The sequence below is a fragment of the Symphodus melops genome (assembly GCF_947650265.1).
Source record: "Symphodus melops genome assembly, chromosome: 6".
Lineage (NCBI taxonomy): Eukaryota > Metazoa > Chordata > Actinopteri > Labriformes > Labridae > Symphodus > Symphodus melops.
Genome location: NC_136696.1, coordinates 18,673,047 through 18,695,832, shown reverse-complemented (window position 1 = coordinate 18,695,832; position 22,786 = coordinate 18,673,047). Strand labels below are relative to the sequence as shown.

General features: G+C 39.8%; 3 protein-coding genes across 4 annotated transcripts; all 3 read right to left on the bottom strand.

Moving 5' to 3' along the window:
• Positions 1-582: 582 nt before the first annotated feature.
• Positions 583-4,248, bottom strand: morf4l1 (mortality factor 4 like 1). Its single transcript, XM_079345596.1, has 12 exons — positions 4,096-4,248; positions 3,522-3,568; positions 3,360-3,427; positions 3,186-3,272; positions 2,638-2,715; positions 2,511-2,536; positions 2,272-2,363; positions 1,995-2,096; positions 1,802-1,890; positions 1,474-1,646; positions 1,137-1,221; positions 583-1,059 (listed from the first exon to the last, which is right to left on the bottom strand). The coding sequence occupies exons 1-12, from the start codon at positions 4,133-4,135 to the stop codon at positions 975-977; spliced, it is 972 nt and encodes a 323-aa protein (XP_079201722.1). The 5' UTR covers positions 4,136-4,248; the 3' UTR covers positions 583-974.
• Positions 4,249-5,540: 1,292 nt separating this feature from the next.
• On the bottom strand, positions 5,541-14,825 carry pias1b (protein inhibitor of activated STAT, 1b). The gene is made up of 14 exons (XM_079346206.1): positions 14,742-14,825; positions 12,585-13,017; positions 12,297-12,381; positions 12,060-12,107; positions 11,695-11,785; positions 11,440-11,574; positions 11,214-11,319; positions 10,851-10,924; positions 10,506-10,666; positions 9,431-9,564; positions 9,176-9,344; positions 8,941-9,080; positions 7,205-7,245; positions 5,541-7,118 (listed from the first exon to the last, which is right to left on the bottom strand). Exons 1-14 carry the CDS (start codon positions 14,763-14,765, stop codon positions 6,801-6,803), a joined length of 1,959 nt encoding a protein of 652 aa, XP_079202332.1. The 5' UTR covers positions 14,766-14,825; the 3' UTR covers positions 5,541-6,800.
• A 323-nt stretch (positions 14,826-15,148) lies between these two features.
• Positions 15,149-22,391, bottom strand: skor1b (SKI family transcriptional corepressor 1b). Of its 2 annotated transcripts, none has more exons than XM_079346522.1 (8): positions 22,307-22,391; positions 20,129-21,888; positions 19,726-19,819; positions 19,515-19,619; positions 19,306-19,365; positions 18,693-18,767; positions 17,034-17,108; positions 15,149-15,982 (listed from the first exon to the last, which is right to left on the bottom strand). In XM_079346522.1, exons 2-8 carry the CDS (start codon positions 21,869-21,871, stop codon positions 15,885-15,887), a joined length of 2,250 nt encoding a protein of 749 aa, XP_079202648.1. In that variant the 5' UTR covers positions 21,872-21,888; positions 22,307-22,391; the 3' UTR covers positions 15,149-15,884. The 2 variants fall into 2 exon arrangements, with proteins under 2 accessions (XP_079202648.1, XP_079202649.1); XM_079346523.1 differs by having other exon boundaries at positions 15,149-15,979.
• Between the last annotated feature and the right edge of the window lie 395 nt (positions 22,392-22,786).

Genomic DNA, 22,786 nt, shown 5'->3' with positions numbered 1-22,786 from the left:
GGGGTTAAGCCAATAAGGCTTTTACTAAAACCTTTTTAAGACAATCTTAAAATTTTGTTTTGGATAAAAAGGGTAACCGGACCACCTTGCAGGGTCTGTTCAATAGCGGTTAAAGGAGTTCTCCCCCGAGGCGCTGGCAGGGTTAGGTTTGGGTAAAAGCACAGCATCCTCTAGGGGACACGGGCTCTCAAGGGTTAGGGTTAATACCTTGTAATACCTTTTAAATACTCAATATTTCATTATCTTTTGGCAGGGTCTGGTTTTTTTTTTTTTTGCATTTCTAAAGCACTTTCAAAGTTGGTTGTTTGAAAGGGCACTTAAAAGAAGTTACATGAGTGGAGTCAATTCAAAATGTAAACTGTTTAAAAATGACCACACAAAGTTCTTCGCTGAAGCTTCTTCTACAAAATATTTTTGTTCCTTCTACAGTGACTCAAAAGCTTTTATTACAGTAGGATAGTAAAGGAAGGTTTGAACATGCTAAAAGGAGAAACATTTAAATTGTCTGCTTAAAAAAAAAACACTACAAGCGGAGAAACAATCTACAAAACAATTTACTTCACAACACGTCGGACCAGCAACTTGAGAATGAGCGACTTTTATTAGAAAATGATGACAGCATACTAGACAAATTTATCCAGCATCTGAACCAAAACAGGAAACAAAAATATAATCATGATGAAATTCCTTTTTCAAAAGATCTTTGTAAACAAAGACAAAAATAAGGACAATAAAAACTAAGAAGTGGTACTCAAAAACATACCAATACAGGAAGGGCGTACTCAGCAGCTTTCCACATGATAGAAAATGAATTTGTCCGGGGAATAGTGCGACATCTCGTTATGATTCGTCCACAATGAATCGACCGATCTTGCGCAATCCGTTCTCTGAAGGCTTTTTGTGAAATCAGATCGACAGTTAAGAATGTTGTTTCCACACTTCAGCACACAAAGGCTTCAGACAACAAACAAACTTCAGACTGCTTTCCGGTGGTACTCTGGAGGCGCAACCTCATAGTCACTAGCATTGAAGAGGGATGCAGAGTTCTTTACAAGATACCTGGAACAAAGAATCAGTTTTTAAATGTACGTTTAATTAAAGATAAAACTAGTTTCTACCAGTGTGTGATTACTCACTTGAGGAAGTCCTGTAGATAACTGAGTAGCAGTGCGAGGCTCTTTTCATCCAACGGAGTGTATGCCAGCATCGCTCCTATCCTCACTAAATTAAACAAAGACAGAATTTTACTCTCCAAAGATCCTTGAGTTTGTCTTCATAATTACCTTAGAATCTTTTTAATTTTCTCCTTCACTCAACCTCAAGCAGAGGCTATTCAAGCAGTAAACAAGTGTTTGTCAAACATTATTATCCAACTGATTAGCTCATTCTGGCTATACATTCTATAACTTTGTACATACACAACTTTAACTGTAATTTGCAGGGGAAAAAAGCAGAGCAGTTTTTTTTTTTTACCAAAGAGTCTGAGTAGGTGAGGAGCGCCATAGATCTGTGACATAGACGTATCTGGGTGGTTGGCCAGGATGTCTGCGTACTGAGGCCTCTCAAATTTGTAGAGAAGTTGTGTTCCAAGCATGACATTAAAATATTCCCGGATCCCAGCGACCACCTCGTTCACAGCAAACTCCCTAAGCAATGAAAGACAAACTTGATAAACATATGTATGACAAACAAGATTATTTTTAAAACGGAAAAACAAGAAAGCTGGGTTTCTTTTGAATCGTCTTTGTGATGTGCAGTTGGACATCACAGGAGGAAAAAGAGAGATAGTGTTTTTATTTACTTGCTGTCAGAGTTTCCTCTTGATTTCTTGTAGTTTGCATATTCTTCAAGAACAGCATCAACATTTTTCTTTGCGGGTAGGTGAAAAAGCTGAGGACATGAAACAGAAACACAAAAACAAACCTTTAGTAATGTTCAAGTGAAAAGACATGCGAATGCAAATGTTGATGTGAAAACGAATGTCACTGTGGGACCTGTTTTTGCCGTGTTATCAGGTCCCAGTCATCCACAAGCCAAGGTTTCAACTCTTCTGGGATTTTTACTTTAACTTCAACCCGATTTATAAAGGTCTCCTCCTGCACACAGGAACAGATTCAAGAAATGACCTCATAAAAAGTCTTCAAGATTTAAATAGATAAAGTGCTTCCAATAAGCAGCAATTAGGAAAAATAACTCCACTACTCCATTTTAGCTTCGACTGGTTTTACATTAGTTGATACATAAAAGTGGTCATCAGTAGATTTAATTTACACTTTCAACTGTTGGGTCAACTCTTGCCCTCTTCTTCCGTGGAGGGTGGGTTGGCTCTCCTCCTGAACTCGTCCCTTCACCTGCACCAGGAGCTGCACCAGAAAAGAAAAACACAAAACCATCATTTCATGACAAACAGGAAAAAAGGGCAACATTGTTTTGACAGCGTAACGTAAAGATGACATTTGTGCAGAGCCTAAACAATTTAATTTTGTGCATAAACAACTTAATGAACTTACTCTTTTGTTTGTTCTTTTTTGTTTTCCTGCACAGGAAAAGAATACATGTTTTAGTAAGTGAAAAATAAGTAGATATGACTGAAAGGGAATGTAAAGAAGAAAAGAATAACTCATCATTATTACTCACACATCATTTTTTTGCGGTGGAGGTGGTAACTTCTTATTCGGTGCAGCCCCCCTCATTCTCCCTTCTACATAATGGTCTCTAGTGAAGAAAAGACAAACGTTCATATAGCTACAGTAACTCACAGGAACTTTTATCTCTTTCTATGTTTCTATGTAAAACAAGGTTTCTCAGGTTCGAGTGTTGTCTGGTCTTTGTCTAACACTGAGCAGGTAGCAGTGATGGGACATTCAAAATAACTGTGTACAAATTCTATTCTTCTGGACGGTCTCTTCTCTGTTGCAGGTCATAAAAGCATCAGTTTTAAACTCAGACTACTTATTTACAGTTAAACCCTCCTCACATAATTAACACGTTTCATGTCAGATGATCTTAAAATCAGTTCTGAGGTTTACTAATCAACACATTTTCACAAACAGAATCTTTAAGTCGTGTTGTCAATATGGTTCTAATATTTCTGTTAACAGTGTTAAAAAATAAATTCAAAATAAAAACATTAAAGTTGATTTTTTTTAACTAGCATTCCTTTAAGAAAGATGACGCAGACTTACTGATTGGCCCTCTGAAGCTCTTTCTGTTTCTGCAGATTACTATCCACATACTTAAGCACACGGCTTTCAGGAACCCATTCGTCCCAGCTGAAGAAATAAAACAGGAATAAAGAAATCACTCACTCTGTAATCGTTCGTGTACATTTATCTTGATTTGAATGACACAAAACTTACTTCTTGTTCCATCCACTGTAATGAATAAAGTATTTGATTTGTTTGTCCTTGATGTTTATCTTAACACACTGCAAAGACAGAAATTGTGTTTTTGTCACTATCTTTTCTTTTTAAACAGAGAGAGAGAGAGAAGAGGATGACCTGATGAAAAGATCAGCCTACCTTAGCTTCGTAGAGCAATGGCCCATGAAAACACAGCACTCTTTCACCTAGTCAGGTCAAATCAACATGAGAGAAGATCAAATAAAAACAGAAGAAATGTAAACAATCTTTACACACACACACTGACTACACAAAGACAGGACTCCTGTATGAATCAGCTTATAATACATGCTATTGTTAAAAAATTACATCCCCTACCAGACAGTTTAAGTAATTTTAAAAGGTGTATAACAGAGAGAAGTAGAGAAAGCTGGTTTCTGTAGTTAGCCATCCAGAAGGCTAACAGAGAGGCTAACGCTGCATGAATTAAGCTACACCTGCTAATCTGCCTACCGGACATTTAACACACCGACTTTATTGATATGCTCCTTTCCAAGGTATCTACATCGTGTCGGGGGAAACGCTGAACTTTTAACTATCGCTCCACATTAATGATCAAGACATGTTTTGTGCACCAACAATGAAGGCTAACACCGCTAGCTGCTCCACTGTTGTTTCTGTCTGAAGCTAGCTAACATGATTGAGCTCTACAGCAACATTCATCTATCAGTGGGTACAGAAACTGAACTGCTACCTTCTTGAAATTTAGGTTTCGGGTCCTGTTTCGGCGCCATTCACGGATTAAACTATCAAAATGTGGGAAAAATCGCTAGCTCCCATTCCAGTCTGAAACGGCGCCGCTATCTAAAGACGTCATAATCGTTATGACGTAATTGTGGCGCGACCAAAGATGGTAAAGAAGAGAAACGAGGCGACGAGCAATGGTGCGTTCATGATGTGCCGGACACATCGGGGAAAAAGAGTTTCCGAGTTTTAAAATGCGCATAAAACCTCAAGTCGAAACAACTGAAGTGTACCCAACTTGACGTCAGAATCGTCTTTTTTTACGAAAGTATAGGGAATAAACATAAATGTATAAATGCATAAAACAAACATACAAGGGTACGCATAATTTATCCTAATTTCTCGTTGTGAACTCTCCAATAAAGTCAGAAATATACGGGCACAGTATGTCTCTGTGAAGTAAACGCAGTTTATTCTAACAGTATTTAATATAACAAGCTTAAACCTGGGAGAAACAGTGTCAACGGCAGAGCCAGTTTTAGAGGCACATGCAAAGTTCCCTCCAGATTTGACCCTGATTGCTTTGTTCTGAGGTAACCAGACCAGACTGTCGATTAAACACTTTTATGAAATGATAGACTTGACACCACAGGGCAAAAGTTCCACAACAAGGTCAACACTTAAGCTGAGGAAGAACAATCCCATACTGTCAAGACTGAGCGTAACACCTATTAACCTACCACACTAGTGTGTACAGTTCACAAGTGGTAGAGTCTTGGGAGGCATAGTTTTCCATCCATACATTGTGTCAGCCAAAAAAGTTCTGTTTCGGATATCAATCAAAGGGGATCTAACATTTGTTATGTTGTGAGTCAGGCACTCTTCCAGTCAGTCTGATAGGAGTGCATATTAAATTCCCCAAAATAAAAAGAAGCAGGTGAGAGTTCTCAATATCCAGAGAACCATCAACTTCTTAATGTCTTCACCAAGGACAGTAAAAACCAGCAACCAGCTGATATTGTACACGTGTGCACGCACATATGCCAGTGTTAAAAGCCAAACTGAGTTAACTGCTAACAGACCGCGTGCATCTTGATCAGGACTGTCTTTTGATCAACTACAACATACATTTTCTTTTATCTGTTTTATTCTTAGAAATATCAAACAGCACAGTAGACCTTGAAGCGGTTCAAAATGCTCAAAGCCTCTATTGAGTTATTGACATCATCTGATCGTAAAACGGACAGGAACAGAAAATGTTACAATGCATGTCAAGCAACAAAGACATCTTTAAATAGCATTAATTATATAATTACAAAAGAAAGATCACATACAGTGACAGCAATGCATCTCCACAAATCAAACAAATGCTGAAAATATATATAATAAATAATCCTAATTATAAGCACAAGTCCAGAAAAATAAAGGGAAGGGAGGCGTCCATATTAACTTCCATTGTTTTTACTCTGGGGCCGAATGTGTTTGGTGATAGTCAAAGATCAAGCTATCACAGGTCACTTAGAGCCTGTTGCAAGTAGGCTTCACTTAACAAATAAAAAGCTACTCACTAAGAATCAGCAGAGGACTTAAATAAAAAGCTTTCAGATCATTTGCAGACATGCGAAGATGAAAACTATTCTTTAAGCGTTTACTGCATCTGTGAATACTTAACTGCTCCAGTCAGCTTTAAGTAAAGCAGCGGAGGCTAAAATCAAACAAAAACACATGGTGAAATATGTTTTAATCCATTTGCAACCACCTAACAATTCTAAGCCTTTCAGTTAAAGTCATATCTAAAGTGGACCAGAAACTAGCCTTGTCATGAAAATGGAAGAGAATTAACTTTCCTCTTTAGGCGTAACTTCTCAGAAAATGTCACTTTATGGCATTTGTTGGATGCACATAAAATGTCTCACATTCACACACTGAAAAAGTCTGCCATTACAACACTGATGCACTCCCAATGTATTTTCCAGTACAGTGTACAAGCATTGTTCACCATCAATTTGATTGGACTATAAAAATGCGTTGAGTGCCGAGTTATGACAACAGAAGGATCTAGCATTTGCTTCTTGTATTTCTAGTGGCAACAGTTCCTAGAGGCAAAGGGAATGCTCCTTTGACAAACAGCATATCAAACATAACTTACACTATAAATAATTCTTTAAAATAATGACCACAGCATGAATGTCCTACAGAAAAATCTACAGTGACGCCAAAAATCACCAGATCTTTCTGCTGTCAAAACATTTGGACGAAGATGGTTCCATTTAGAAAATAAAGTGATTCACATGTTTCTGCTTTGCTGTGATTTGCCATTTGTATAACTTACTATTACAATGCCCATTTTCTTTATATTCTAAAGATATTGTTCCATGTGTCACCTCGTTGGGTGCTGTGCACATAATATTTGACTGAAATAATGCCATTGACATAAAATATTCAACAAAACTGTAAAAACCAGGTACAAAAGGTACAATATAATCGAAGGACCACATGAAGAGGTGTGAAAAAAGTCTTCAGTATTCACAGAAAAATATCAACTGAAGTAACTCATTGGACAAGAAGCGTCCTAAGTTTATATACATATGATAAGTAAAATTGAAAATAGATTTTCCTCTCTGTACATAGCACTGTATTCTTTCTTCTTCCTCTTCCTTATTTACAAAGAGCTCCTGTGTTGAGGTCTCCCATGTCTTTCAGTTCTGTGTGGATCTAGTCAAGTGAGATAACGTCAGACATGGATCCATAAATGGCCGCCGCTGCAGCTTCCACCGAGGATCTTGACAATCCTGAGATGGAGTGGCTGTCTCTGTCTTTGTCTCGATCCCGTAGACTGCTTGAAGAAACCAAACTACTGGTGCTGCCGCTGTTGCTGCCTCCGTTGGTGGCTGCCAGCGTGCTGCTCCCAGGGGTCCCCGGCGGCTCCCTCAACATCTGAGAAGAGCCGTACGGCAGGAAGCGGTTGAGGAGCAGGTCAGGGTCCTCTGATGCAGAAGCAGCTGCGGCGGCAGCCATCACCATGTTGTAATGCTGAAAAGAAAGAACAGAGAGTTACCTTGATCACAACAACCAGACATAAAGAAACTGCAGTATGACGCTGCTTTCAGGTCATGTACCTGATGATTGTCGCCTTGGAGGAAGGAGAAGAAGTTTAAATCTGCAAGAGAAAGAGAAAGCTCAGTCCACTTTGTTCTGAATATGCATTATAATGACTTAAATCTACAAACACGAAGAACTTTAAACAGCGGTTGCTAACGAGTAGCTAACTGAAACTACGGTGGTTGTTGCAGACATTACACGTCATCACGCTGGGAACTCTCTCCCTAATCCTCCTTACAGCCTTCATGTTTCTCAGTGTTCCTGCAAATATTAGGTTAATAAACAACTTATTAAGCTAACGTTTAGCTATCTTGTCAAATCCGCTGATTAGATCGATGAAGCATAACGGTCGTGACGTCATTACAAACCGTAGTTCGCTAGAGCATAACGTTAGCTTTTTACTTCTCTCGGCTGCATTAACTCTTCAAACTTCATATAAATGATGTTCTTCTGTAAAGATTATCCCGCTGAACAAAACAGCAGAAACGTGTGTTTGACACAGAGCTTATTTTCTGCAATGATCCAAAATCCAATGCAAAAATCCCATAGACGAATTTTCGTACGAACCACCGACGCAATTTTTTCGGGTGGGCCTACAAAAATACGTCATTACTATACCAGTCTAGTTAATTACCTTTAAGAAACTAACTGATGAAAAATGTATTAACAGACAAGCTGTTGACAATTTTACCAGCAGTCACGTGTTATACTGTTTTATACCAGAAGAGGGCATCTGTCAGATTTGCAACTCAGAAAAACTCCTCTTATTATTACAGAAGGAAGAAGAAAAGTGAGGCACTCAGCAGTGTTTTCTGCAGCTGGACTTATAGTGAATAGACTCCTCTCTCCTGAACATGTAGACATGTTGATTTGCTGACAAAGCAGAAGAGTAAGTGTATAGTGAAGAGGCTCAAATGGTTTTATTTCACTTTTATACAGTTGGCTTTGTTAGTCTAAAAACAGCAGTAGTGCCACACTAAAGGTTACGAAATTGACATTTACAACCTTAGTTCAGAATGATTGTCTGTCACTGATTATTACTGCGTAGTTGTAAAGAAAATAATAAAATAAATCACATATTGATGCTGGTAGGGTATTTGCCGATCCCTGATCACAAACAAGTGCGCTCAATGATCAATAATCAAAAAGAGTCGCTGTGATAGTACCGTGCCGCGGTGTGCTGCAGGGAAAGCTGTACGTACATGAACGAATGACCGCTGTCGTAATATCACATGACTATACTGGCTGTGAATATTTCCCTCTCTACTTTCATTTCCCATTATTACAGACATTGAGGTGGCGGGAAGGTTTCCAGTCTCTTCCAACTAACTGGCTTAATGGCAACGATTTACTGACAGTTGACCAATTTGTCTGTATTTGTGAGTGACTTGTGAAAATGTTGACTGTAACATATCAGAGAACTTATCTTCAGTCCGGTTTCTGTTCTTAAACTGATATGAGGATTGAGGTCTGGATTAGTCGAATGAAGAGCGTCATTTCCTCCTGATAGTGAAGGAGGTATTTTAGTGTGTTCACCACTTCTCAGTAGGGTAAAAGTGTTTGGGGGAAATGAAAGACTACTAATTAAATCAGCTAACTTAGACTACATAAGAATACCCAGAGCTGAAGTCGAATATGTATTTCTTTACAAGTTGACACTGTAGAGCAAAACACATATCTGCATGTGATTACTGCTTGAATAGATTTGAGTTTAATGTGGAATCACATCTTTTAAGGTAAGAGACAGCTCTACCTGGAAGGTCACTAGCAGAGTGGTAATAGTGGCGGTAGTCCTGGATGAGAGGGGGAGGGGGAGGAATGTAACTGGTCTCCACGGGGGGCATGCTGGGAGCTCTGGTCACAGGCGAGGCCTGGCTGTGTAGGTTCAGTACTCTGGAAGGAAAATGGGGGTATCAGGTTAGCGACCACTAATGAGCATAAAAATGAATGTTATGATGATGACCGTGCTCTGTGGTCTGGAGACTCACCCCTTGTTTGGAGGCGGAGAGACAGGTGACAGGGAGGGACAGGCTCTTTTAAGAGGCGGCTCATCGTCAAGCTCGTCTTCCGAGGAGCTATCCAGGGTCAGGTCAATCACGTCAACTTTCTTGCCATTGTCTGTAGATCCCCGTTTTGGCTCGTGTGATTCAGACATATCTACAAGAAAGCAGCTTGCTCTTACCGCGTTCACAGATCACTAAGACAGATGCACTGAGATAATCTAAACCGTGCGAGCTTCTTACCGCTATCTACACCGTTGTAGGAAGCAGACACCTCCTGCACCTCTTTCTTTGACCTCATCGGTGACCAGTTTCCATCTTCTTTGAACTGGATTTCATCACAATCAGAACAGCTACTCAAGATTTCCATGAATAACCTGTGGGGAAAAAAGTAAACACGGTTTGGTAACTTTGCAACCCAATGACTATGACTAATTCTTTCAATAAAAGGGGCACTTTTATTGACTAAATAATTCTTCTATAATAAAGTGGGAGGAGCTTCTTTTGTACAGGCTTGAGTTGTCAATAATCAAACTCAAAATGCTGCTGGAAGGTGGATTAAAGCAATGATCCCTAAGTTTGTAAAAGATGAATGAACTGTGATCAGAAAGGCACTTTTTTTAGTCTTCCGTCAAAGTGCTTCAACGCTACGCATCAAACTGAGCAGTTCACTCACACATCCACACACTGATGGCAGAGGGTGCCATCTAAAGGGCCCTTCAGTGTTAGCAAGTCCCATTTATACAACGGGAATAAGGTTCAGTATTTTGATTAAGAACACTTTATCATGTGTTAGTAAACAAAAGGACGGAAAGTGAGCTGGAAAGTGACGACCACTGATCCACAGCTTCCTCGTCACATGCCAAGACACAGAGCATAGCATCATGAAACCTTCGAGAAGACTCATTCCTGTGAGTTTCCAACCACGTGGGTTATTACCTTTTCATTACTCCAGGCACTAAGTCATCTGTGATGTATTACGTAAAGCGCTGGAGTTATTACTGAAGCTATCCCATCAGATTTGAAGCTCACATTTAAATATATGTGCAGCGTGTTTTATGGCTGATATGACAGACACTGTGGAATCACAATGTGTTGCCTCACATCACATTCATGCACAGCGTGCTCCGACCTCCACCTCAGCAGCAAGGAAGTGTGGACAACAGGAGCGCGAGGAAGACAAAGGAGAAATCACTCCCTGCATCTTCTCTCTTCCAATGAGGGAGGTCTTTTGTCACGCACCTCCACATAACACTTGATAGGATTTGGCGCTGGGCAAATAATGAGTGATTGATGATGAAGCAAGTGTTGTGCTCACCCGTCAATGATGAGGTGCTCATACGGTGCCTTCTTGTCGCAGACTGGACACACCCACGTGGGCTTCTTCTCATTCATTTGGATATAAAGTGTGGCGTCGAAGCACTGAAGGTGAGAGCATGTTATCGATCTGCAGGGGATCGTAAGCCTCATCTTCCCCAGCTTAAACACAAAATCACACACACACACACACACACACACACACACACACACACAGAGTAAACAACAGGGCACAACGTTTGATAATGATCTTATATATAAAGAAAAGTGAATGTGTAAAAATCAACTTCAAAAGAAAACAAGTTACAACTTCTTTTGGTATGAGGAGGAATAGAAGAGTATTTACAGGACACAGGAGAGACACTCGTAGACTGGTGGTTGCTATCTCACTTTCTGGATCAGCAGTTAGTTTCTCTTTGACTGTGAGCAGAAAGCAAAACACAAACATCAACAACAAGCAACAAGAGTCTTAAATCCAAGTGTCTGTTTCAAAAGACTCCCTGAGGGAAATACCATGGATTACTAACATATCCACATTTGGGTGTAAAAACCAAGAAAATGTAATCTGAGAATGTTTAAGGAATGCAGAAGTAGCTGCAGTAACTTTATAAACAAAGTAAATTACAACATGACAGTCTACTTCATTTCCTTCTCTCTTACAAAAATAGCAGCGACGCAGGTTCTACTGTAAAATCCAGTGTCAACTTACTCAGAGCTCTCGAGTGATCGGGGTTTCTAATTCCTTTGGCCCGTAGTCTTTGCAACAACACTGCAGACGACTGCTGTCTTACTAAATAAACAGCCATGGAAAAACTCTGGGGGAGGATGAGAAAAATGATGAACAAAACGCGTCTCACTGTGGTGACTCAAGTCCTCTTTTCAGCGTCAGTTTGACTTGACGTTCGATTCATCAAGCGTTGTCTGGGTTTTCTTACCCTCCCAATTTCTGAAGTCCAGGAAACCACAATCGTGTTGGGGACTGTGGTGGAAAGTCGGACTAGAGAGGTTATGTTGATGGGGCGACTGGGCCTTTTTGGTTCAACTCCATTTTTGGTAGGAGGGAGATATCCCTGCAGACGACACATCGAACATCGTTGAGGAAAAGAGAGAATTCAGAACGCTGAGAAGCTGAGTATTAACAAGCCTTTAAAGACGTCGAGACAGACCCACGACAAACCGTCTGCACTCACCGGGAGATTACAGGGTTTGCCGTTCACCTTCACACACAGATTTGGGGGGAAGTGATCCTCCTGGGGACAGCTTGTCTCTGATAAACAGAATCTGAAAATAATCAAAGAAGTTACAGAAGCTGTTAGCTCATATTTTGAAGGACAAAAATGTCAGCTGTATTGCTTTAATTGTGTAATGTTTGCCAATCATCAGTACAGTGAAAAATTAATCCACCAACTTAGAACTACAATATTCTTGTGGCCTTATGTGTATTTACTTGAATAGAAAATGCAAAGTATAAACCCCAGAACCCCACTTTACCTCAACGCCATAAACTTTTGATTAAAAGAGATTCTTTTTACGAGTCAGAGTACGTAATACAAACCTTAGCTGAACTTGAACTGCAAAGTCACATTTGGTCCCAGATATGTCCCTAAAGATTTAAAGGAAGAGGGACATCAGGCGGGTCATAACAGTCAAAACACACAACTTCATTACAACTCAGTTTGCTCTTAGTGTGTGTGATCAGCTGTAATCATGAAAAGGAGTTTGGTTATAGTTGTTCTTATTTGGCCCTCTTTCTTCTTTGACAGCTGAAGACGTGGAGAGTTGTGTGACTTACATGGAGCTACTGATCTGTTGAACTTGCTGTGGTGTTAATGCGAAGGCGTAACATGCTTCCTGGAACCGCTGACTGTTGTCTGAAGCTACAAAAAAGAAACCATGAACAGAAAATCAAAGAGAGTGAAAACACTAGGTATTTAGCATCAACCTATATTGATGCTAGCCATAGTGCATGGCTTTGACACGTCACGGTTGAGACATCTGTTGTCAAATTGTTCCATCATGTAGTACTTACAAGAACCTAGTATCGCTAAGTACAAAGCTACGCAGGAAGTGAAGTACTCACCAAGACTGGTTGGCTTAATGAGCTCATCCAGCACATCATAGAATGGCAATCTCTGAAGCTTGACATCCGGGTGTACAGGGTGCAGGGCAGAGGGAAGGTGAGGCAGGCTCAGCTCGTGCTTAGGCCCGAGTAAAGACACAGGCAGCAGAGGCGAAGGGGAACCGTGGCTGTCGAATCCCAGCTGAGCAAGGCCAGCGGGAAGGCTGGAGGCAGAATGAACACCAGGCAGAGCCATGTCCACTGGCGAAACCATTTTGGTTGGGAAGCGTCGTCTATAGAGTTCTTTGATCTTCATCTGCACAGCTGGACTGCATCCAGCCTTCAGGAGATGGAGGGCTTTGGTCAAGAGTTCATGTTTGCGTCCGTGCTTATTCCGTCCTGCATACCCCAGCAGCACTTGGAGCTCTGAAACTCGAAGGCTCATTACCATTTGCTGAAGAAAAGGAAGAGTTGGGAAAAGTGGTCTGTTACATTGTGTCAATAACATTATCTCATACTTCAAAATGTTATTGATAAGAAAATTCTTCACTTTCATGCAAAGTTTCATTTTTGAGATAAAGTTGAAACAGGAAAACAAATAATGTCTTTAGCTGCTGTCCAGCCAAAATAATAGACCAACATTAAGAGTGTCTTCATACAGTACGTTTAACAAACACTGCTGCTGTGAAATGACTTAGCAGAGATAGTCTCTCAACAACAAGCACAAATTTCATTTCTCAGAATCACTCTGTGTAAATCAACAAAAACATCAGACATGCTCAATAATGTGATCATAGTGGCTGTTAACACAATCACATGTATCAAAATAAAAATAAAGTAATCTAACACAACTAACATTCACTGAGCCATCCGCTTAGAGGGGCCAATTCAACACAGGATTTAAATGCGATACACTGTTACATTTACTTTACATCCTGCAACATAAATATACACTGTTACATTTATTTTATATCCTACAACATAAGAGATATGTGATGTAACACCACACATTGATGACACATTATTATATTTTAAAGGCAGAGTGTAAGTCAAATAAAGAAACAGCACAGACGTCACACATGTTCAAGGACTGGACACTTGTATTTCATAGGGCAAATCCAATCGAAGATTTTAGACTCCAAGTGTGAAGTTTGTTGTTTATGACCCCTAACATGTAGTAGTTTCTAGTGAACGTCTCATGAGTTATAATTGTAAATCAATGTCATCCGATTCCCCCAATTGATGAGCCAAATTTGGACTGGGGCATGTTAACGTGCCAGTATCATAAAACGTTTTGAGGATGCAATGTGGCCTACATGCAGATACGTGTATGTGTGTGTGTGTGTGTGTGTGTGTGTGTGTGTGTGTGTGTGTGTGAGAGACACATTCAGATCAATTGTTTGTGTTAAATGTGAGAGTAAAGGAGGTGTGCCAACACTACATATGTATGATGTTGAGGGGTAAAATCTCCACATTGACATGTCGCACCTCCTCCGTCAGTTTCCTGACTGATTTCAGAGGTAGTTTAGATCTAGTTTATTATTTTCAACAAAGATGAAGAAAAGACGGCGTAGATTTATTGTTAGCATAAAACAGCTAACAGCGCCTTTACCAAGCTGCTTTAATGTGCTTCAAAAAAACCTTTATGTGGCAATGTTCACCTTATCTCTGAAGTTTGAGTAACATCCCCATCTCAATATTTATCAGAGATACCCAGACAGCTGTGGTTAGAATATTTGATAGACTATTATCAGATGAGAAATGACGCTAATGGAGGCTAAAGTGCGCCTGTCTTCCAGGTAATAGACAAGAGCCCATATCTAAAAAACAACAACATTAAGGTCCGCCCTGTAAACTACTGAGGATGTATCTGTGGGTGCTAGTCGTTGAATGTGGTTTTAATCTTTATTATCATCGATGGCAGGCCTGCAGCTGAGCCGCACAGCCTAACGGAACATCGGCAACAATAACAAAGCTAATGCTAACGAGCTAGCCAGCCAGCTAACAGTTTGTCGGCTTTCCGTTGCTTTAATAATGTTTCTGTATTATGTCGGCTACTTTAAAACAGCACTCCTTTATATTCTACTGTCAAATGAAGAGGGGTTGGGATGCTTTGAAATTCAAATCTCACAGTGTGAAGCCTCTATTTGTTAAGCTAATGCAGGGGGCTCGCTTTACCTTCAGTTCCGCACTCTCCGCCATCTTGTTACATTAGAAGCGCATGCGTAAAAGTCATCCTCAAGGGACGGAGAGAGTTCATGACTGTCCTTCACTTCTTCCAAGAAGTCAGCAGAGGGCGCTGTGGCAGCATAGACAAAAGGAGGCTCTCTTAATCAAGAGTTACAAGGTTAAATAGTTAATCGGAGTTACTGATAGCTAGAAAAGTTAAGGACCATCTCTTCAGACAATCATTGATTTATTTGTTATCAAGCTCAAACGACAATGCTGCTCTCTTTGTCTTAAGGCCATTAACAATAACATATAAAGCTATATTCAATCAACCTAAAAAAACCAATTAGGCCTACTTATTTTACATGTTTGCGTTATGTTTTTAGATTGACATTTTCCAGTCCAACGTAGTGTCAATGCGCTTTATTTAGAAATCTAACAGACTATGAAGAAGTATACACGGTGGTAGCTCTGGAACAAAATCAATATTTCTTTTAATAAAGTGAGTTTTTTTTATTAGTGATGAAAACAAATATCACATGAACAAATAGTATATTCTTTATAGAACATGTTGCTATATAACAAAGTCTTGGGTGTAGTTTAGCCTACTAACATCTGTATTTTTGAAGTATTCAGGAATAAAAAGGTACAGTTTTGTCCGCTTCAAATGATTATTATTTTGATCTAATTCAATACACAAGCTTTTTTTTCTGAGAAGTCCCATAACTTGTTAAGTGCCTAACGTTCAAAGTGAGCGATACTGGCCGGCAAAGATGACCACAGCAAATGCAGTAGGCTAATACATATTAGCGTGAGAAATAGGAGCAACAAATTTCCTAATCAGAGAAGCTATTCTTGATAAAAAATTAAAAAAACCCAAATAACAACCTTTAAAGTTTAACATCACAGAATACATACGTTGTCATTGCACTTTGCCACAAATAATAAATATCATCAATGGTAGGCTATTATTATAGTAAAACAAAATTCACTGTATGCAAGATGGTTACATAAACATGAGGGATGGAGATACATATCTTCAAATATTACAAGAATTTACAATTTGTTTTCTTTCAATTCCTCAGTGTCCTTTGAGCTTTGCTGCAGATGTGTCTTTTGTTCCTCTGTCATTTAGTGTAAATGGGATGTGATTCAGGGAGGGAGCAGAGGAGATTTGAAGGAGCAGGATCCGCTGCAGTGGCGAGGAGTCAACATCTTACAGGAGAAATGGTGTAAAGCGTCGTGAGCTTCTGAGAAGAAGGAGATATGACATCAATAGTGTACAGGCATGGGAGTTTAATTTATGAAATCAACTTTATATTCCAAAAAAACTATAATAGGTGTGACTTTGCCAATGCAGACATCCGATTTCGCAACATATGCCACTCACTTGACGGTACAACATTACGTTCTAAATGCCATCCCCAACCACAACATGGACCATGCAATGGGCTATTATATGATTGGGCTAGACATGAGTTCTGTCACAGTTCGAGTATACTCCTTGCTTTCCATCCATTTTCATTAACCAATGAGTGTTGCCTCATTGTGAGCAGGTGTGTATTTAACTTTTTTAAACCTGCACCTGTAATGCTAGACTCTGAGTAAAACGCAGTGCGGTGAAATGTTAGTCCTTTGTACCTTTATTAAATGTGCCTTTAGTGATTGGTTTGCTCCACTATTTTCTTTGGCTCCTGTTTCGAAGAAGGTATCCACTGAATTATTATACTGAATAATGTTTTGTAGGTCGTCTTAAGTCCTTTTCTGAGCACACCGACATGCATATGTGAAGTGGCTGAAGTGAAAGGGTTTCCTTTTACTTTGCTAACAAGTTTTAAACCTTTGCTGACTAACACAACATGTTTGTCTTTCTCAGTACAACTGTCAGCACGAACTACCAGTGTAATGAAGAACTGAAGGCAAACTGAACACTGAAATTGAGTTTAATTACTGAAAATGAGTGTGAGATTGAGAGATTTTAAAATTAGGTTATCATAGCCTTTAACTGAGCCAATATATTATCGGTGTGGTATTAAATACATTATTCACGGTTAATGGTGGAAAAACATGATTAATTTGAAGTGCTTGCTGCAATGAGAAGTTTGGGTGAATTTCACTGATTGCTTTATTACGGTATTTATGTCATTGTAGCAGCATTATAGCAGACTGAATGATGATCTGACAGACAAGTTTAATATCCTAGACATACAAATCACGTCTGCAAATCTGCCACAGTGATTCTATAAATCCACAGTGAAAGTGGACATACTTCTCCCGCTGCCTCTGCTTTATTGTTCTCACCTCTGACGATGTGAAGCTGCTGAACCATCTCCTCCCTGTAGGAGAGCTCTCTCTTCATCTGATCTTGAAAATTATCTGTAGGAACAAATTGCAGATGTAAAACACACACTTACATACAAACAGAGAAATTAACATAAAAGATGAAGCTACATTTTCTAGGGTGAAAAGCTATTTTTTGAGAGATCAATAAATCTATAATGCACTGAACCAGTCTTGTCTGTAGTACAACCTGCCTCTAGAGGGCGATCTTGTAAAGGAAAAAGTCTGGTAAAGACATAATGATCAATGTCTCACTGGAACTAACGCTGTCATTCTTTACAAGGGAAACACTTACGTTCATGTATAATGTTGGAGATTTTTTAAATGTAGCATTTCTTTTTATCATTATTTAATTGATATTATCTATAGGCCTACTTCTGAGAAAAAATACATATTTTATGGCCACCAGAAAATGTGGATGCATTGAGCATAAAAGGGGTGTATATTTATTTATATAACATTACATATAACATATAAATTTATTTATTTATATAACATTAGATAATTTGTGGATATATATATATATATATATATATATATATATATATATATATATATATATATATATATATATATATATAGGAGTTGAGAGTCACCCCTTTGCACCCCTGATACTGAAGGTAAACAAGTTGTGCCCAAATTGGATCCAAATACTGCCAATGAAGAAATCCAATACGGTCCTTTTTATGGAAGTTCATGATATTATACAGCATTAGGTCAAAGAAAAAAAGAAGAAAAAAAACATTATCTGATCTGAAACTACTATCTGAGCTTACTGATAAAATAACAATAAAGTTATTATTTTAAAAATGCGATAAAGATTTTATTGATCTTCATCAATTTGACAGACGTGCTTTTAACGTTTACATGTTCAAAGTATTTAAAGTTGCACAAAATTTAGAACAAATAAAAAATCTGTTCTTTTACAAGTAAAAATGTTTGGAGTTTAAAATATACCCCCACAAAACTAAAAACAATCTCCAACATATGTGCTGGGAAAGCACCAGTTTTTATTAATATTTCATTGTTGCCTTTGTAATTTGCAGGGTGCCTTGTTTTTCCCATTCTAGATAGTTCAGGTTTTCATCCATTGAGATTTTTTTTTTTTTTTTAAGGGGATGCATGTTATTTCTTGAAGAGGGCTGCTCTTATAGAGCAGATCTCTACAGTGCATCCTTTTCCACATTTTTATATCACATTCTGAAGTAACATGTACGTGAAACAGAGTGGAAAGAGACTGTTTTAGGGATTGTGATGAGAAATTAAAGGTTTTTAGGGTTCAGAATGACATTTTTAGTCGTTTTTACAGCTGGGATTAAAACCATATTAGCAGTGGACCAATCTGGCCATGGGTACAATTTCAAATGATAGAGTGTGTTCTTCACAGCATGTATTCTGTTTTGGCAATCCCTTTTTTGGACAGAAGGTTTAAAATTGCAATCCTATCAAATGAGCAGTTTTACAAACTCCTCTTCCAGGGTAGTATGTGTAATTTTGTGATGGATTAGGTCATAGTAAGAAAATGGCCCTAATCACAAATGTGACAGAAGAAGAACAGTTCACATGAAAGTCCGAACAGAGAATAACTTCAATTAAGCACTGTTGCAGAATCAAGCTTGCCTTTCAGGTGCTGAAATTCACGCTCCAGCTTTTTCCTCAGCTCAACTTGCTCCAACAGCTGCTTCTGTAATTCCGCTAAAGACAGAGATAGATGAGAAGGTTTGAGTGGGACATGTGCACATTATTATAAGAACTTCCTTCTAGGACACTCTGCTATTTTTAAGGACAGAGTGGAGGACATTAACATCATCATCATTTAGATGGACAATTAAGAGCAGGTCTGTGTGGGCCTGCAGATAAGTAAAAAGAAGGGGAAAAAAAGAATTGTATGCACTAAAAATATGACAAATTGCAATATATATATATATATATATATACATATATATATATATATATATACACATATATATACATATATATATATATATATATATATATATATATATATATATATATATAATTATATTTTTAATTTTTTTCAAGGCCATGATTTTGGTATAACAGAAGTGGGACAAATTAAAGACACTGTCTGTTTAGTTTAATTTAAGTAGAAAAAAGCTTATGCAGGTCATTTTAAATTTTAGTTGAGTAATAATAATAATGATAATAGGGATAATAGAATAAACATTTAAGAGCCAAGTTTGAACAAACTTATATAGCTCTAATGTCTTACCCTTTGCAAGACCGTCCATGGCTCTTTGTGGTGGCCGAGCTCTGGCTGGCGCATCTTCGCCTGAACACAGAAAATAAATGACATTTCCTCTTTATTTTTACAGATGGAAAGTAGAATCGTGGGCTATCTCTAAAAAATGAACTTAATATTATTGTTTTTAATTTATTATTGTTATTTCCAATCCCCTGTGTTAGCTCGTTGTAACTCACCCTCTTCCGCCTCGCGCTGGCTCTCCTCGTTGCTTTGTTCATTAAATGATTTGGTTTCGATTTCCTCCACTGTGGAAGACGGCTCTTCTTTGCTCGAGCTCTCATCTTAAGGGAAAATAAAAGGATGTTTTTCTCCCAAAGTTTTGATTTCTTTATACTACTTTTTAAAATAATAAAAAAAAAATATTAGCAAAAAAAAAAAAAGTCTAACCATGTGTTGTAAGAGCTCCAGTGTGGTAATTTGCAGGTCTGAACTGATAAGGGCTACCCCGTTGTTGCAGCTCAGCTCTTTCCGGTGAGAACACCTGAAGAACAAAAATCGCCAACTTTTTAGCAAAAAAAAAAAAAAAAAGGAATTCTGTAGAATAATTACTTGTACACAAATAAAATTATAAATGAAAAATCTAAATTGAAGTTTTCATGTTTTTTATTTAAATGAAATATTTATGTGTTTGGACATGGTCTTTGCTGTTGCAGTTACACTGATATAAATACACATAGCACTTTAAAAATACACACAAGCTCAGGAAAGAAAATGACGTATAGGCCTACATAAGACAATGTAGAAAATGTAATTGTATCATAAGCATTGTTTTAGGTCAATAGTCACTCACTTCAGGGAAAGTCCCAGCTATGTGTCTCTCTGTCAGCTGCTTGGTGTGCATCTCTCCGTCAGAGGACTGGCCCACGTGCACGTGCATTTTCTGGGACTCCACTACCGCGCTCTCGCGCAGGCCCGTGGACTCTGAGATGTTTGGGGAAACGCTGTGAGCCAGGCTGGTAGGAGTCCGTGGACACACCGAAGACAGAGACCGGGAGTCCTCCTCCTCTTCCTCCTCTTCCTCCTCTGCCGTTTTATTCGTTTCCACGTCCACGTCTGGCTCTCCTTCACTGTCCACACACGGGGACATGGACCGGTAGCTTGAGCTCTCGCTTAAAAAATCAGGTGATAAATAGCCAGTGCGAGAGCCAATATAAGCACTTCTGTTTCCGTACAACTTAGCAATACAGTCCGCGTCTTTAATCACGGGCCTGAACGCGGAAACATAGCTGACCTTCCTGGGCGCGAGGGTTACCATACCCTCCAGTTGCCTCGCCTCGTCCCCGGACTTGTCGTCTTCATTCCGCGTGGACTGAGTGCTGGAGCAGCGCTCGTTCTCCACCATGCTGTCGTTAGAGGTGTTGGTGCTCCGGTCACTGTGCTCGGATATGTCCATATCCGTCTGTCTAGGGGGACACAACAGCTCGGGTGGGGGTTTGTGCTGGGTCTGGGGGTAAGGAGGAATGGGCAGGGCGCCTGTCGCGGGCCAGAACACGGGGAAGGAGTGATAGGCGCTGTCCTTGGTACCAGGCCACAGCACACCCGGCAGACCCGCTTTGCTCTGCTCTCCCATTAAGCTCTCGTCTTTCTTCTGACAAAGGCCGAACGCTGGGAACCCGTAAGGATGAGGAAAGAGTGGCGGAGGGATCTTTTGCAGCATCCCGAAGCCCTTGCTGGGCACAGGGATGACCGGGTAGCTGCGAGCGCTTGGCATGCTGCCCCGGGTGTCATCGCAGCCGAGGATCTTTGCGGGGATCTCGGTTGAATCTCTGGGACGGTTGGGTACTTGTGGTTTTAATGAAGAGCTGGAGCTTGACCCACTGCCTGGCAGCGTCCTTTTCCGGCTGCCCCCATTGAACATGGCCTTAACATCCTCCCACGCGTGTAAAATATCAGTCGAGCTGCCTTTATCTGACAATTTCAGATGCCGCCTCCAAGAATTAAAGTTCGCTGCATCTGGCTGCGTGTACTTAGATTCTGGTGTGCGATGCGAATGAAAAATGAATTTGTTAGGAGAAAAATACATGTTGCAGTAAGAACACTTGATGCACTTGGCCCTGGAGCTGTTGTACCTGGCCGGGATGAAGTTGCCTCGACTGCCCCATGCGCATTCGTGGGACACATCGAAGGCGAAATTCTCTGGAAGTTTCGGAGGTGAATGAGCTCCTAGAAATGACTTACAGAGTCTCTCTGCCTCGCGCTTTGTGATCATCCCGCAGCGTCGGGAGGAGATAGGCATGGCACCGGCTCTCCGAAGGATCTCTAGCTGGACAGGAGTGCATTGTACGCAGGTGATCCCAAGCGCCACGCGCCGGTTATGGATCTCGTTGTAGCTGTAATTCTTCAGCAAGGTGTTCGATATTTGTGCAAGGCAAAGTCTCTCCATGCCGTCTATCACCAAAGACACTATGGGTATTCCATACAGCACCGTTTCCCCCACCTGGTTGGGCTTTAGGTTCTTGGTGCTTGGGTAGGAAAGTTCCTGTTTAGAGCTTGGAGAGGAGCTAGAGTCTCGTCCCGCAGGTATGGAGTCCATACTAAAAGGCCTGGAAGCTGCAAAGACGTTAGGCATAAATGTGTGAGTTTTTGTTCAAGAAATGACAACCTCAAGTCGAGCTTTAAAATACGCGTAATTTCCCCATATTTAATTGGCCAATCTGTTAGTTGCCTGACAACCAGACAATCAAGTTTCATGAACCCGAATTATAATTATTGGAGACTTACCCTTCACAATAAAAGCAAAGACCTAATAAATTATAATAGTGACAAATGGAAGAAAAAAAACATATGCACAATCTCTAGCACTTCGAATTCTACACAATATATATATTTTTGGGTTCAACTTTAGCTTTCAGCTGTCTGCGCGCACATTTAAATCATAAATAATGTCAATGAAATTTGAGTAGATATTTTTTTGAATCGATGGCTACAAATGTAAAAACAGGCAGTCACATTCAGTTTCTAAACTCACCTCTAATGTCCGCGCAGCTCCCCTCCGTCGTGAATGACAAAGCTGTGATCAGGTGAAAGAGGGAGCGATAAGAAGTCTGCTCTGTGCTGGAAGATGTAAAGATGTTTGCGTCAGGAGTGAGACGCAGCTGCCCGTGCAACCTCCTCTTTTGGTGCGCGCGGAAGGTTTGTGTAACGCGTGCAGCAGTAGCAGCACAGTCCACTTGACAGCAGATTGTAGTGCAGCCCCCTCCCTTACGACACCGGCAGCAATTTAGTGACGGCAAAACTTATGGCGAGGCACTCCCAATCACACAGGCAGTCTGCATTAAACATGGATTCATGACCATTGAACATGGAATTAGCGTTCGGACCAGTAACACCCATAGGTCCACCCACAATCATAAAGTTTTATCTGTAAGGCGGTGAAATATAAAAGAAAATACAAACACAACGTAAAGTCCTGTTAAATAAACCCTATAGGTTTAAACATAAATGTGCT